We start from the raw sequence: 16,404 nt of genomic DNA, 5'->3' as shown, positions 1-16,404 counted from the left end.
ACACTTGAATCAAGTCATTGGCTTCAGTCATTACAACACCGGAATCCAAACTGATTTTTTAAAGCTAAGTCTATATATTTTATTCGATAATTTTTATGTTTCTTTTCGTTTAATATTATTAAAGTTATTAGCACAAACTTTTAAACCCTACCCGCAATCATTAATCCGTACAGTTACTCGTCACTTTATGAAATAATTTGTTGATCTTTGAGTTAATCTAAGCAACTTCTCCAACTCTATACCACGCCTTACTACTCAAAATCAACAAAATAAGCGTGCAGAAATATGTATAAAGGACTCAATTGTTCTACATTATTTTTACAATTACCTTTTTTTACACACACAACAAACAAGCACAGCAAAATAAAAATAAGGCTCAATATAAATCTACAATAAAAGGAACAAATTAGGATTTGTTTTAAATTTGCCAAATATTTTTTTTATATTGACAAATTAATTTCGACTATATGTCAACTGTATCGTGGATATCATGAGCGCCATAAATTACATTAAAGATCAATCAGGTTAAAACAAAAAAAGTTAAACTTCGAGCCACACTAAGAGGGTTTATCAGAGGTTTTATGCGAAAAGTTGTTTGCTGAACCTTACAGTTTTAAATCAGGCGTTCTTAAACTTTTTTTTTTGCGGATATATCTAAAATTTGTTTTTGCTTCGCATGGACCACGGAGGAAGGGAATTTTACAGATGACGTCATAAATTCACATCACAACACAAAAATGGAGTCTGAATACATTCAGTGCAAAATCGTTTTATTTAATTAAACTTTTTTTTGAAAAATTGATTACTTTTTAAACATACACTAATATTTTAATTAGGCCTTCATGGACCCCCTAAAAATTATACACTTAACACCAAGTTTAAACAACCCGGGTTTAGATTGTGGCAATAAGGTAAATACACAAATGCCGATTGGTGGTGAGATCCAATTATTGCAAATCTGTTGAAACTTAAAAACGTTTAGGGCTCCCAAATAAGTAAACAAGTATAAGGCGGCGAAACCAGTTGGTGGAAGATGAACGAAGTTCATTTAGATGTCAAGGTTGTTAGTATTTCTTTAATTCCACCGTTGTTAGCTGTAAAACATACAAGAGTGTTTAACAGCCTCAAATATAAAAAACAAGTATATTAGAGCCTTGAAATGCATCGCCAACTGAAAGCTACAAATTCTATGAAATTAGTTTGCGGGACTTATGTTCGCATTAAACGAGGCTTTTCATTTGTGAGTCTGTTACTTATTATAAAATTTGCAAACTTACCTTGCGCAAAGATTCCAAATCAACTTCACTGATATCGTTTTCACGTAACATTAGCAGCTTGACTTTACGAGCACAACTTCTAAGCAAAGCAACCCCTTTACTTTCAATATTGTTGCCTCCCAAATCCAAAACTTTCATCTACATAAACACGTTGTTAGTTAATCTACGACGCTAGAAGTGTAAGCTACATTGCGTCTATCGTGGCTATGAAGAAGTTTGCAGAATTATTTTGGGCAAATAACTCAGGTTTATTTAAAAAATAATTAGGTTGTACATTTGTTCAGCTTGGCACAACTTGTTTGTTCAATTAACACGACGCCACGTTATAACGCTGTTGTGTGACGTCATGTCTACTGACCCATTAAACAAAATCCTGCAGCGCCCCTCGCGATCCGCAAGCTAACAATAAAAAGTCTGATGTTGTAAGAATTTTACAATCTCTTGGACCTTGTGGGACGCATTTCGAAAATTCAGAGAATTACATTATTATTGCAGTTTTGCGTCCGATATTTTTGTGAATCACAAACTAGGTTTTGGATGTCTATGGGGAATTCCCTATTTCAAAATGTGCACCCCCGGTTTTAGGGGGTCAGTGTGAGTAGTCCGCATACAGCGCACCTAGTGGTGGATAATATACATAGAGTAAACTTACAGGTCGATCCAAGCGAGATATGGCATCGGTTAGAGGTTGTAGACCGGTCTCTTTAATGTAACAGTTCCTTAAAGATAGGTTCTTAACGTTGTGAATAGATTTTGCCAGTAGAGCAAGTTCATCTGATCCAAGCTTGGTGAAATACAGGGCCAATCCTTCCATCTACATAAACAAGTGTTTGTTAGGTTAATATTGTTACAGGTGGCCTCCAATCATTTCATGCAGTCGGTGTTTAAAGGGGGAAAGCTTAATATTAACTCTAACTACCCCAAGTATTGTCAGCACATCTCAAACAATCAAATACATGTGACATTTTGTTCCCCATAAACACACTCGGGCGACAGCTAGTGGCAACATCTCAACAATAACAAGTTAAAAAACATAATCATTCACTGCTCGCCGTTGGTGACACCCGCCCACAAAATGTGCACTCCCCCCCCCCCCACGCGGTTATTTTTTTGCACTCTCAGTTTTGGAGCTAATGTTACTTAAGCACTGTGTGGTCATAAACTTACAGGGCAATCCATTTGAGATATGGCATCGGTTGGTGTCATGCAAGCTCAACCACCAAGGTTGGTGTCATGCAAGCTCAACCACCACATCTACATAAACAAGTTATTAGTTGATACTTGGTACAAGCGGCTTCCAGTCATCTCAATTAGCGTTCCTGATGGCAGCTTGTGCTGGTAAGCAGGAAATATCCAGAACGGGGTTAAAACAATTGCTGCAGTGATAAACAATGTTATTTTCATGAGGTGGTATCACGCACCATGCAGTGGTAGACAAGCGTTATGTGTTGTTATAATGGTTGTAAAACCCTGATTAGAGATCGGAGCCGATGCCCGATACAAAGTGGAAGTATCGGTACTCGTCCCAGGCTTGTATCGGTGCCGATCCAATACTAAGCAGTAAAGGTTTTATAAACATGAATTTCCACATAATGCAGCAATTCCTATTTTGAAAGGTAAGTTCATCAAAAATAGAAGTTACAATCTGTTGGTAATTTAACTTCTTCGCGCTAAAACGAATTTTGACCAATAACCTAGAAAAATGGCCTTGAAACGTATTTAATCTATTTTTTTGATTGGGCATAGTAATGACGTCATTATTTAACGGATCGTTATACTGTGTGTCCAAAATTTTGAGTATCGGCATCAGAATAAAATATCAAGTATCAGGCATCACAACATCTATAATAAGCAAATTACGATTATTTACCAACCAACGTTAATTACCGGTTCAGCCAAATTGTTAATTCCATCAGTGAGAACTTTCAGATCGGGCAGAGCGATGTGCACGCAATGTAACACCAGCTTGTCGATTTTATGAACGCAGGAGAAGAGAGCAGTGAAGTCACTTCCTTTGCTGGTGCCAATATGAACTTCTCCCATCTGTAAAAGTTATATAAAGGTGCACATGAAAGGTCAATCAAAAACATACAAAATAATGCATTTCATAAACTTTTGCCAACCAGTTAGCCCAGTGAACCCCTCGAAAATAATAAATAGATTCTCGGCATCCCGACTAGATTTTTCGTTGAGTATTTTACTGAAATGAACTACACAATCAACTTAAAACATGTAGGAAAATGTCATTTATATAATGGTCTGTATTCGGACACAAATAGTTCTATCAAGAAGCTTACAAATTGAGCAGAAATCAGATTCTAAAAATTTCTTAAATATCTCTCGGCACCCTTAAGCATTAGAAACGGAACACAGGGGCGCCGCGGCAATCCGGTTGAGAACCACTGGGTTAGGCTGTATATACACTTTCTCTATTGCGCCTATGTTTGGTAACTTATGTTTTTCACCAGTTCGTATTTGTGGTATTGTTACAAACCCCATACAACTATGTTCACACTAACTTTGTATTAATCATCCACACTCGGACAAATATGTTTTACCACTTTCAAATTTCCACTTTAAAGGTTGCAACTAGGGATGATAATATCGGATCGTTTACGATAGCCGATACCAAATGGCAGTAACACTACTCGTTCGCTTTTTCCCATAACATTACATTTTCCTATCGTAATAAAATATATTAATGTGACTGTTAAATGTGACCAGTAACTTTGGTATCATCGATCAAATATCCTTAACCACTTTAGAAAGTGTTTCCACTTTAAAGATTGCAACAAGGGTTGTACGATAATATCAGGTCAAACATTAAATTTTGGTTTCCAAATAAAATGTGGTGTATTGGACAATCCTATTAACGCAACGAAAATAAATAATTCACGCGCAACTTAAAAAAAAGACTAAAAAGAAAAAAAACTAAAAAGCACTTCTACAAACCTTATGGTCATTTTGCTTTATTGTGTCCATCAAAATTTCCAAAGCGTTGCTAGTAAATACGGTGGGGTATAAAACTTTATCGACCATTCCTCCGGTGTTGATGATAAACATTCTTTCAGTCGCTCGTAACACGTGACTGAGAGATGTCACGTGACTTGGAAGGATCGTTCCATTTAAATGTAGCTTTCCAGGAAGGAAATTCCCCACTGTGGTGATGATGTCACTATCGCCTGATTCATGAGCGAAAGCACAAACCTTGAACAACTTGGCTGTGTCTCTCTCGTACCACTCTCGACGGACAAGCAGTTGTGAAGCAAGTGAAGTGACGAGGTTTGTGAGAAACTTTTTCTTTCTAGCAACTTCAGTTTGAGAAATTTGAAACATCGGTCGTAGTTTACCGTGTAGGTCCGGATTAAGCAACCCGAATAGAAATCTTAGAACCATTTCCCATTGATCACTTTCCTTGCGTTGAATAAATTGTGAAAATTTCCCGATATCAGTGTCAAACATGAGCTTGAGTGCTGCGAAGAATTCCTGCCAGAGGAGATGGACAAAGAAGTAAACTTTGTCACCGTCCAAGATTTTTAGCTCATTGCTATCTGAAAAAGCTTGAAATTTAATAAAGTCTTCCAATTCAGTAACTTTAAGTCCAACTCCATTAAAATCTTCTGTTTCGAAGATAAACTTATCTTGGAGCATTCTGTTTAAAGCCAATTTCGAAAGCTGACACAAAACATCAGGGTTAGATGTAAACTTAGTAGAGCGAATAGTAGAAGCCACAAAAGCCGCAAAAACATCAGTAACTGTGAATAAACCTTTACTTGAACCATGGTTCACAATATAAGATGAAAGAGTTTTGGCAAAAATTGGAATATAACACAAAGCCTTGGCTGATGGGTTTTGTTCGAGTGACTTTTTAACCTTTTCATTTTCTACTTGGTTTGGATAAAGTTGTTCAAAGAACAATTCTAAGGAGATTTCATTAAAGCCGATTACCCGGACTGTAAAGTGTGGCTTGAAACTTGGGTGTAGCTTGTGATAAGCCCCCGGTCGTGAAGCAAGCAGCTTGTGAGCATTTGCAAGAATGTCGCCTCGTAGAAGGTTTTGGAGAATGACAACTGGCTTAGCACGATCATACAAACCTATTACTGGGGCTTCAATTGAAAGATCCCTGAATCTAGCTTCATCCAAACCATCCATCATGATGTAGGCTTTGGATGATTCTGATAATTTGTCCAGAATTGCATCATCTTTGTCCTTTCGGTGTTTCCAATTGATTTTGGTCGACTTAACTAGAAACTCCAAAACATTTATTTTGTTAGTCTTGTCCAAATTCTTAATATCAAGAAAAAACAAATAGAAGTTGTCCGTTGTGGATAGTTCATCTTTAATATGCTTGAGAAACTGCTTGGCAAGTGTGGTTTTACCGATACCAGCATCACCAACCACACCAACTGTGTTTCCATATTTCTTAACATGTTCATTAAAACTTGCTTGACCGAGATATTTTGATTTTGCTTCTTGAATCGAATTGTTCTTTGCTTCAAGAAACAATTTCTCCAAAGAAACGAGACTGGTTTCCACAAAAATCATTTCTTTTGTCCCAAACTTCTCCAACGTTTCTAGATGCTCTTTGATGACGTCAAGAGGTACCGGGTCAGTGGGCAGAGATTCAATGATGACGTCAGCCTTTCTGTCCAACGATTCTCGCAAAAAATAATCTAAATACAACGAAATTAGCAAAGGAGGTTTATTAGAATATAATACGTTAGCAAAAAAAAAACAGCTAACTTAAAAACTCAACAATTTGCCCGCCTTATTACGCTAAACTTGCAAACCTGACTTTACTAAATTTGGTATTTAAGTTTTTTTTAAATGCTTTAAATTCGATAAAGAGCAGAGGTTCCTAAACTCATTTTAACGTGGACCCTAAAGATTTTTAATTCGCTTGAAACAAAGTAAACATGAAATTGATGATGTCATAAATCAAGATAACTTCAAAAGCCTGATGTTTTAGGTCTGACTTATGCCCAAATATGAAACCATCGATTATAATTACTTTAAAGGCGATTTTATTTCAATTATCTTTCAACTTTTAATAAAACAATTACATTTTTATAAATATAAAATAAAAATCGTTGGGGCGTAATCGAACCTTCAAAACTAATTCACATTAGTTCGGCAACCTCTGGTGAAGCTACTCTGTACCTTTGTCTTGCCGCAACTTTATCTGCCAAACGATATCCCTGTTACATAATATATATCACCTTCTTCTCGTGTCTGATTATGTGATCTGTATAGACTACTCACTACTGTGTTGGGCTGAGATTCCCTGTCTCTCGTCCTGGTCAAAACAAACTTTTTCTTGTCTCCTTGCTTGCCTTCTATTTTACGGCCTTCTGTGATGGAATAAACTATAAATAAGCTAACAGAACCATAGTAGTCGGTAAAATATAGGTTACTCTAGTCTACAATTATATAGAAATTTTCGCTCTAAGCGTTCACTGTTTTGTTGGAAAACTTTGATGCCTCCCAACAAGCCCCATCACTCACATACACATCTTAGACCCGGTGACATAATTCGTCAAACAACGCACTTACGGTGGTCGAATGTATACAGTTGAGGATAGTTGAACCAGACGCCCGAAAGAATTGCTAAGATGACAACAGCGACAGGAACCATCCATCTACGATTTGGTTGAATTGCTGGTACTGCTGGTGGATGAAGATGGTAATGTCTGTCCCCGATTTGTAGATTCTGGGCGTTGATTGACTGGCTAGGGCCGGGTATAGGGTCCTGTTAGAAAAGTAAATTAATAAACACTTTAACTGTCCGCTATTTAACACTATTTTAAAGTTGGTAAATCATGAAGTAAGGTAATGCTTGAGAGTTTTATGTTTTGCTGCAGTAAGGTATTATCAAAAAAAAAAACAAGAACCTTAAGGACGAACTCCAAGTAAAGCTACAGGTCACATTTTGATCATATTGGTGCTGTACTTGTATCTGTGCTAAATGATTTCTGATGTTTGTAAACGGGTTTAGTCGTGACAATGTTTATTGATTAGAAATAAAAACAAAATTCATTAAACGCACTTTAAATAGTTGATACACTGATTGCTTTATATCTGTTTCTTTTAAAAGATGCGACATTCGCCGCAATGAAACAATACGAGTAAATGGAGATCATGTTCGGTTCTGTCCAAACTTATCCCTTAGCTTAGGCCTTAGATGACGAGGGTGACAAAAGATTTATTGAACTAAATTCATTGTTTACCCTTAAATATCGTTATGGAGCTGTTTTTCTACGGACGAAAAAATCAACTGATCATTTGCTTGACCATAGCACAAGACCATAACAAATTCGCTATAAACACGCATTAATAATACTTAATCCTTTATAAAGCAACAAAAGTTATATTTACCGATTCCACGCGATTGTTAACTTCTTCGGTTTCACTGACCGACATCTTTGGTCTGAGGTGGCTTACAAAAGGTTTTATCTAAAATATCTTTAGGTAAAATAACATTTAGGCAACACTCTAAACTTAGCTATGTTTACACAATTCAGTTTTATAAATGAGTTAAAACAAAACACTTTGCAAAAGTATATTTGCATCTGAAATAACATAACATTTGTCCACGGAGTGATTGTGCATAGGTCGTCTACAAAGTCAACTAACTAAGACAACACAGTTTTAAACTTAAATGTCACAAAGCGAAGTCCGTCATCATTTTTCAGGAAGTTACTGATATAACTCAGCTGCGAAGTCTGGCGGTAATTCAAATCTGCTCTGTGCAATTAACGCTTGCCCGAAACGAGACCGCTGATATATAGTTTAAGGCAGCTGTGGATGGGAAAACCTGCTACTCTTCGACATTATGTCGATTAAGTTTGGTCAAATTAGGCAAGTTACTTTACTAACGATCTCTCTGTTAAAAACAATCATCGAGCAACAACAGCATTTAAAAAACAATTTAAGCAAAAAAAACGATTTGTTCTTTCTATCAGATAAATGGCTATTACTTTTTCTTAGCTTTGTCAATGTACACGAGTGTAAAAAGCAAACTGTTCGACACAAAATCGTAACTAAATACTATGTTTCCTTTAAAAACGTGTTAGTTCGAACATAAAACCACTTTTGCCAAACAAAACATATATTTGTGCGTTCAATTAAAAATGTGTAACATTTATTATGAAAATATTTATTAATGTACCGCCTGAAGATACAACTTGTTTAATGACTAAACACTACTTGTCCTTCATAAAAGCCAACCATTATAGCAAATATTAAACGGACTGAAACAACTTTCTTGAAAGCAGAACAACTAAGCAAGTTACAGTTCATAAAAATGGGAATAAGCCTTGATGTAAATCTAAACGATAGGCCTACTTTGTGAAAAGAACAAAGAACTCCATTCAAGCAAATAATGAAGTCGCGCTTTAACTGTTGCTGTGTCGTGATGTCAACCGTCAAACAGTGAATCGTCTGTGATAAAATACTTCTCTGGACACGTTTTTCGTCAAAATCAAAGTTTTACTGCGGGTTTAGAAAAAGTGATCAGATAACAGCTAGTACTTTCAGTGATAAAATTAACCAAGTTCGCGCTTTTTTGTGCAATCCGGTTTTGGCAATTTATGAATTTGTTACATCAGTGGTTAGAATTAAAGTTTTGCTTCTGAATACATATTGTGGAAAACCGAAATTACACAAGTTTATTTTTTGTGTTTTAAATTCCCACCACTGGTTACATTATTTCTTACATGTTTGGTCGAGGCAGTTTCGGTTTTTCCGAAACTCCAAAACCATATTGTTGGGATGATTTACGCAAGACTGGAAGACTCGGCCAGAATTTGCGAAGCTACCTTTGTAGGCAGGTGTAACGTCATCCGGTTTATTGCGTCACAATGGAACAAAAGAGAGAGCTCGCCGCGATTCAATAGCGTTTGTCGAAAAGAAAACTCTCCAGTTAAAAACATTATTGCCAAAGTGTTGAACGATGAAATTGTGGCATAGAAAATACATAATTATTTCACATTTAATATGAAACAATTTTGGAAGTCTGTCAATATTAATGACGTCATTTAGTATTGGATTGGAAAGGCCGATATGTTTGGCCAAATATCGGACATCGCAATAAAGCAAGCATCGGACATAACTAACAGTTAAAGATTACTCAATCAAAACTGATATATATTCAGCAATTCGCACCACAGCAGATCAAATTCCCAATTATAAAAAGTGCAGAATGCCCAGCAATGTAAAGTGATAGGTTTGGAGATAAACTAAGTAATAACAATTAACTCCATTTACCAAATAAATGAAGTCGTGCGTATTAAAAAGGTATGACATTTAATGACTTGTGTTTGACAACAAACTTGATGATGTTTACGCATTTACTATTTAAAAACAGGAAAAGTTGATGTTTATTAAAAAAATATGTCGTTAAACAACAGGGTTGAAAAGCGTATTTTTACATTTTTAAATTTATTAAAATATAAATTTTGGCAAAATCTTAAAATTCAAAATTCAGCTTTTCAGTTTCTTTATATTTTGTAAACTATTTGTTGTATTTAAAGTGCGCTTTCTAGCGGCCAGCAATTTATGTTTAGGCTGCTGCTGCGAGACTAAAAATTGCTTAGCAACAAGCACTAGCTCAAGAGAGACACCACGTGGTGTACTATTTTGAAAACGTTGTAAATTGAAATTCAACATTACTTTCAAAATAAAGCATCACTGTCTTGTTTTAATATTTGCGACAAGTCTAAAATAGGCCTACTATGCTTTCAGCGCTCAAAAAGTAAAACACAAATGGATTTTAATTTAAAAATAATACTTCCCCTTCATAATTATGCGCTTGTTCAGCAATAGTAACAATAAAAGACACAAAACGAGGCCAATTTATAATAACAAACTAGAATATTTCCCAGAAGACTAATAAATTGGTAAACCCGTCCGAAAAAGTAACTCAACTAAAGCATAACACAAATTAAACTTTAAGCACATTATTTTATGTGCAAAACAAGATAAATCCAAATTTTATAAAAAAAATGCATAATTAAAGCACGTCAAGTAATTTCAAGTCAAAGTCACTAGTCTAAAAAGATTTAAGTAATGTAATTTTGCCCAACAGACTTAAGTCAAGTCATTACAACACTACTGGTGTTTCCTTTACTTTTCATGGGATGCATTGTCAGAAAAATGATTAGAACTGAAGTCTAGGGCATATTTGCTGAAAAGTCACATAAAAATATAAATCTCCTAACAGGATAAGGAAGGCGATAAGGACATTTTTCAGTGTCTTTGAGGACCATTTTTGTTTTGTTAAATTAGAAGAAACTCTCCAAATCTGATTGCTTCATAAAACCATAAAACAGTTTTACCTTTAGCCTAATTTAACAGACTGAAAAACAATTTTCTGTTGTTACTAAAATCATACAATTGTTTTTCGTGCAACGTAAAGTATGTTTTGACTTTACATATTTAATAAGTCTAATGCTAATTTGTAAAATATTAAAAAGTAAAATAGATTCTCTCAAATTTTTTTAATTTGAAAAATTACAAAACTTCTTCAGTTCTGCAGCAATCTGGCTCTGAAACTGTACACAACACGCAATACTTCAATAGGTTGATGAAGGCAGGAAGTTTTTATTTTTGATAAAAGAGAAACTTGTAGTCAACTTAAACCAGCGTAATTATGAAAGTTCAACAAAAATGATTGTCATTGCATAGCGACCAAATTGAAAGCAGTAATAATATGAATTTCATGTGCGGTGATTTTTTAACGATGTTTAAAAACAAAAATGTGCACAAATGGAAAGTTTGAAGAACAAAAGCAATAAAGCAAAATTTACAAAGAAGCATATTTACAAGTAGAAGGACAGAGTCAATCCATAGCCAAGTAATACTATCGTGACATGGTTTAAAAATGAGAAAATAAGATTGGTAAAAGTATTTCATTGAAAGCAATTAAATCTATACGATTACATATTTTTGTAAAAACATAATACATACACAATACAAATCCTTTGTCTTGTTGTTGTCAAAAATGATCCTTTTTCAATCCCTTTAAAATATCATTCTGTAGTTTATTTTGGAAATCTGTGAACATTTTTTTTATTTATAAAAGCAGTTTTCACCCAAAGTACGAAAAGTTAGTTTTTTGAAACACAAATTATAAAAAAGTAAATAATTTTAAGTGTCTGTTACAAAAAAATACATACCAGTGTCACTCATTATCTTCAGGTTTAGATTCTCTAGTCAAACTCTCATCTGTGAAAAAACGATAAAATTGAAACATTTTCTAGATTAATTATTTTGGAGTACTGATACACACGCATAAATTAGAGTAGCTAAAAAAAGTTGAAGAACCCCTGCTTTAGAGAAACATTTTAAAACTAGTAGCTGTGATGCCCTCTTTTGTGAAGTATATTTTGAAATCAGTATTTCAGCCTCCTATTCTTAATTTATTGAAAACTTTTGGCTTAAGCAAATAACTTTTACCATAATGGAACTTTGTCTTTCTACTCTCAACTTAAAGTGGGTTTTTGTATAACAGAATCTGAACAACAGAATCTGCCTGAATCCGAATAGTGAAAAACAAACTACAGCAATTAGCTTTTAGTAGCGAAATATAGTTATCATATAACATCCAAACAAATTGATAATTATCGGTTTACTAAGTTCTGTATTTAGTTTAATCTTTACAAGAGATCATTTCACAAATTTGCCAAAATGACTTTATTTACATTTACAACATCAACTAACTTGCACAATAGTAGTAGTTGTTGTTGATAATGGTGACATTCATATGTTGGCTCGATAAATTAGGACCATCTCCACAATAGAAAACGTCGCCACCACTAGAGCTATTGCTGCCATGAGGGCTTGTTCTGTTGATGAAAAAGAATGTAAAATCAAATGTCGAACCGTTTGAATTTTCTGGGTTCGGTTTAGGTTTCAGGTATTTAATCTGGTTTCGGTTCGGGGCAATCAAAATGTTCTGATCTAGCTCCAGTTTAAACATAGATATTTAAAACCAGTTTGTAAAAAAGTTTGTATAAAAAACGGTTCAGGTTATGGTTCGAAAAATAAGAACAAAACTGATTTGTAAAGATTCGGTTCGACTACCTGGTAAAAACACAACAATATTCATGGAAAAAATATTGAATAAAAAATAATAATAAAATAACTATCCTTGATTTAAATTTAACATTTACGATTTGTTTATAATTTTTTAATTCATGCAATATACACAAAAACCAAATCAAAATTCAAATCTGAATAATATTGGTAAATTAATTCTATTAAAATATGAAAAAAAGATGGTAAATAATTTGGTATTTAGTACTAACCCTTGGGAAGAATCATCTTTCCTAAACAAGCAACTCCTGCTTCGTTTAATACCTTCTGTGCTTTGGTTGCTTGTTGGGGTCTTTTGTTTGCCAGATGAACCTGACACAAACAAAACAAGATTTAAAATGCTATGTAGATATTTAAAATGATCTTGTATTTACGAACAGGAAACAGGCAACGGTACTATGATTGTTTCTTGACTTGCTCCCCTCTGAGTCTGTGTAGCTCAGTTGGTAGAGCGACGGTCCCGGTATGGCCGAGGTCATGAGTTCGAACCTCACCACAGGCCAACTATTTTAGGTTCCAATGGATTGTTTTTTGTCTGATTCAATAAAAAAGCATACAGTATTTTAGAGTTAATTAACCAGTACTTGAAATAGAAAAGCCTCTTAAAAAAATAAGGTGTACCCTGGCTTGCACAAAAATGCCTTAAGATTAACAGGATTTACTTCAATAAATATATTTGAAATAAAACACTGTTGATCAACACATAACAGATGGTTACAAAAATGTTTTAACATGAAAACTGAGCATTAGTTAGTTCCCAGTAAAATGTGATTGTGAACTATTAAAACCTAATTAAACCCTTCAAACTGACCAAACACGAATCCACTAAAATGTTAACCTAGTAAAAATACTTACTTGGTGGTGCAGAGCGGTTGGGGTTGGAGGAACTTGGGGTGTTTTGGAGATTGGAGAGCAAATTTGCCAAGGCAGCCTGTTGACAGAAAAATATATAAACAATAGTTCACAAAAGCAGTTTTGTAAACCAGACGTTTTGAAATGACTAAGTCCCAGTCAAGGCTTAATTAGAGCAAAATTATGAAGTAATCTCCTCCCATCTCCAAGTCGACGTGACATAAAAATTATAAACTATAAATTAAATCGGTAAACTTGTTCTATTTGGAGTGATAAGACAACTAAAAGCTAGAAAAAACACAGTGTCGCAATCTGATCGTTTTATGTGCAACAACTGAGATAAACAACTCAATTTATAACAAATTGTAAAATAAAAACTTAATTTCAACTAAAGTCAATTGGTTTAAATATATTAAATATTATAGTTGGTTTGGGCAATTGTCTCTGAAATCTTTTCCTCAAAACTTGCTACGCACTAAAATAAGAAAACGAATTCGCTAACAACAATTTACAAAATACTGTTTAAAATCTCATAAACTAAATAAAAAGGCACTAGGTAAATATCAACAATATTAACATTTATCAAAGCATTAAATCTTGCATGCACAACTGTTTGGTGTATAAATTGATTATTTTTCCAAATTTACAAAAAGTTTCATGGAACAATTAGAACTCTGTTGAAGAACTAAAGGTTTAGGTTGTAATCAACTCAAAATCAGAATACTGACCGCAAGATTTCTATCAAAACTCGGTGATTCTGGGATATTTTGTTGTTTCGGAGGACAAGTTTTTTTCTCCGGCAAAGAAATTGGAATATTGGTGGGAGAACCTCCAATCCTTCTGTAAATAGTGGGGGTGTTAGAATTTGACTCATTCCACTACACATTGGGTTGAAGTAGAGTTAAAAAATATTGCATATTGGGCCTTCAAGCTGTTCAGTAGATATCTGCTGATCTACAGGTCTACTCTCATTGAATTGTTACGCCAAACATTTATGGATATTTTATGGACATACATTAAAAATAAAATTATCCGAATTTTTTACGGGTTGCAATTAGTTTTATTAATAATAATCAAGACAGCTAAAAGTTGATCTTAAAGCAAATAAAGAAATAGCATTTTTATGAAAATTAGGTTTTATAGAGGCATGTCCCAAATATTTAAAAAAAATCTCTGCTATATGTGCTACTTGCTTGAAGTGTATACTAATGAGCATTCAACATGAAAATTCACAATTATTTCTATTGAATTTGTCCATCAATGATGCAAGCAAGGCAGGTTAGAAAAACAACTAGTCTGTAGTGTTCGAAACTCACTGCAGGCGAGTTTGCTTTTTTCTGAGCGAGCTCAATTTGCACAATGCACGAGCACAACTAGGACAGGTGACTTCATCAAGCCATATACTATTATACTATTAATAATGCTTACAGAATGACATCACAACACTTGTACTTTCCGCATTTGCATTTGTAGGGTCCAATGCAGGGTAAAAGCAGAATAATTTTCTTAGCGGGACGCATAAAAATTTTAAGAGATGGAGAAGGGCAGGGGTTCTTAAACTGGGGAACATGGACCCCTTGGGGTCTGTGAACTGGTTTTAGGGGGTCCATAAAGGTCAAATCGAAATATCAGTGTACATTTAAGAAGTAATGTAATTGTCAAAGAAAACATTTTCAATAAAAATAAGACGGTTTTGCACTGAATGCATCAAGACTCCATTTAACTTTTACATTTTTGGACCTAAATCAGCAGATTTATGAAGTCTATTTGTATATTGTGGCGTAAATTTATGATGTCATTTTTGATTTTTTTTCTTACCATGGTAAACGCGAGGCAAAAAAAAACTTAGGGTCAGCTGTAGAAAAAGTTTAAGACACCCTGGTGTAGGGGTAACGTCATCACAAAACATCTAAAATCAGTAACCTTAAACAACTTTGGGTTATTATTTGATGTGGTGCAAAAAAGGCAACTGAAATCTAAGTTTAAGTAAAAATTTAAGGAATAAAAGGAAAAATGGATATGTCGCGGTAACAAAAAATAAATTGTTTTAAAAAACTCATTTTTTATCACTTCTGGGCCATTACAGCTTACTTTAATCCTCGGTTTAAAGGTTTAACTAGCAAAATATACTTATAGGAGAACCACAAGCTACGTTTACGGTTGTCCTGCTTTCAATCAAAGACCGACCAGACATTCATTAACAGATTGCTAGACTAAAAAAGATGAAATATATTTAAGTACAAACCCGCATTGAGGTGAGAGTTCTTTATGTCTGGACTGTATATCCTCCTCAGCGTGAAGCCAATCTTCAAACACTTGTTTACAGAAGCAACACTGGACGCGATCCCAGTTTCCGAGATAAAAGAAACCAGCTTCTGATAAAAGTTTTCTTGTTTTTTCGTGGAATGGAAATTTAGAGAAAGTTTTCCTGCAAAGAAAAAAAAACAAGTTACCAAGTTAATCTAAAGTAGTTAATTCTGTACTTTTCAACATCTATTCATTTAAAAGCAATTCTTATATAAAACTTATATTAAATAATCCATAACAAACAACCTAGACTAGATCAAACACCATCCATTGTATGTGAGCAATCCCTCTAAAATGACAAGTACGATATGATTTACATTTTTTCCTATTTTTTCATTAAACAGGTGTACATATTGAACTTACATTCTATCATCTATGTTTGAAAGTGACAGTTTCTTGATCAATGCTTGGTGGCGAGCGTAAGGAATTTCAGGTTCCTGTGTATTTTGTGTTTCTTGGCCCTCCTGAAAATTTAAAATAACTCAACTTTTTACCACAAGAATTAAACTAAAAATATAAAATTTGGTTAATAGACAGTTGCACTGTTTAATCCTAGCACAGCGACTTCTTAATTTGCAAACAACAAATAAATACTTGGTGTGCCATTGCAAAATAAAGTCAATATCATAAAAATAATTTGAAAAGTAAACACGTCACTACATAAAGTCTGAAATAACAAAAAAAAAAAAAGTAAGTGATACAATACTTGCTTCACTTCATTATTTATCCTAATTTTCACTCAGGGTAATTTAAACTATAACAAAAATACTTGAGCTGTCTTTTTTGTTTAAACATTTGTTCTAACAGTGTTTTAAAGGTTGGGTGGTGTTTAATCATTCACAATTGCACAGGAAATTAAAGATTTTTTAATGTG

The 16,404-nt window shown here is 34.1% G+C and overlaps 3 protein-coding genes and 1 non-coding gene across 4 annotated transcripts in view; 1 reads left to right on the top strand and 3 right to left on the bottom strand.

Annotated features, from left to right (window-relative positions):
* The window catches only part of LOC146138943 (E3 ubiquitin-protein ligase XIAP-like), a 65,420-nt gene that overhangs the window by 47,620 nt on the left and 1,396 nt on the right, over window positions 1-16,404 (bottom strand). The gene's annotated exons all lie outside the window — the stretch shown is intronic.
* On the bottom strand, window positions 1,065-7,697 carry LOC146138946 (NACHT, LRR and PYD domains-containing protein 3-like). Its single transcript, XM_083393733.1, has 8 exons — window positions 7,653-7,697; window positions 6,831-7,026; window positions 4,230-5,950; window positions 3,165-3,320; window positions 2,559-2,612; window positions 1,930-2,091; window positions 1,278-1,415; window positions 1,065-1,094 (listed from the first exon to the last, which is right to left on the bottom strand). Exons 1-8 carry the CDS (start codon window positions 7,695-7,697, stop codon window positions 1,065-1,067), a joined length of 2,502 nt encoding a protein of 833 aa, XP_083249859.1.
* On the bottom strand, window positions 10,880-14,684 carry LOC146138944 (uncharacterized). The gene is made up of 7 exons (XM_083393732.1): window positions 14,676-14,684; window positions 13,952-14,101; window positions 13,227-13,302; window positions 12,584-12,683; window positions 11,997-12,121; window positions 11,453-11,501; window positions 10,880-11,330 (listed from the first exon to the last, which is right to left on the bottom strand). Exons 1-6 carry the CDS (start codon window positions 14,682-14,684, stop codon window positions 11,458-11,460), a joined length of 504 nt encoding a protein of 167 aa, XP_083249858.1. The 3' UTR covers window positions 10,880-11,330; window positions 11,453-11,457.
* On the top strand, window positions 12,800-12,873 carry Trnat-ggu (transfer RNA threonine (anticodon GGU)). Its single transcript has one exon. It is a non-coding gene; the product is annotated as a tRNA-Thr (tRNA).

Source organism: Ascidiella aspersa, chromosome 7 (genome assembly GCF_963924565.1).
Source record: "Ascidiella aspersa chromosome 7, kaAscAspe10.2, whole genome shotgun sequence".
In the NCBI taxonomy this organism is placed as follows: domain Eukaryota; kingdom Metazoa; phylum Chordata; class Ascidiacea; order Phlebobranchia; family Ascidiidae; genus Ascidiella; species Ascidiella aspersa.
Note: the sequence above shows the minus strand (reverse complement) of the source record. Positions and strands in the feature narration are given on the sequence as shown.

What these genes read in the sequence shown, in the direction of transcription:
- LOC146138946 (XM_083393733.1), bottom strand. Translation starts at nt 7,697, where the DNA reads ATGTCGGTCAGTGAAACCGAAGAAGTTAACAATCGCGTGGAATCG. An exon ending in TTAACAATTTGGCTGAACCG is followed by an intron (nt 2,613 to 3,164) that starts GTAATTAACGTT and finishes CCTGCTTACCAG; the next exon opens with CACAAGCTGCCATCAGGAAC. An exon ending in ATTTGGAATCTTTGCGCAAG is followed by an intron (nt 1,095 to 1,277) that starts GTAAGTTTGCAA and finishes TATGTTTTACAG; the next exon opens with CTAACAACGGTGGAATTAAA.
- LOC146138944 (XM_083393732.1), bottom strand. An exon ending in CAACCGCTCTGCACCACCAA is followed by an intron (nt 12,684 to 13,226) that starts GTAAGTATTTTT and finishes TGTTTGTGTCAG; the next exon opens with GTTCATCTGGCAAACAAAAG. An exon ending in AAAGATGATTCTTCCCAAGG is followed by an intron (nt 12,122 to 12,583) that starts GTTAGTACTAAA and finishes TTTCATCAACAG; the next exon opens with AACAAGCCCTCATGGCAGCA.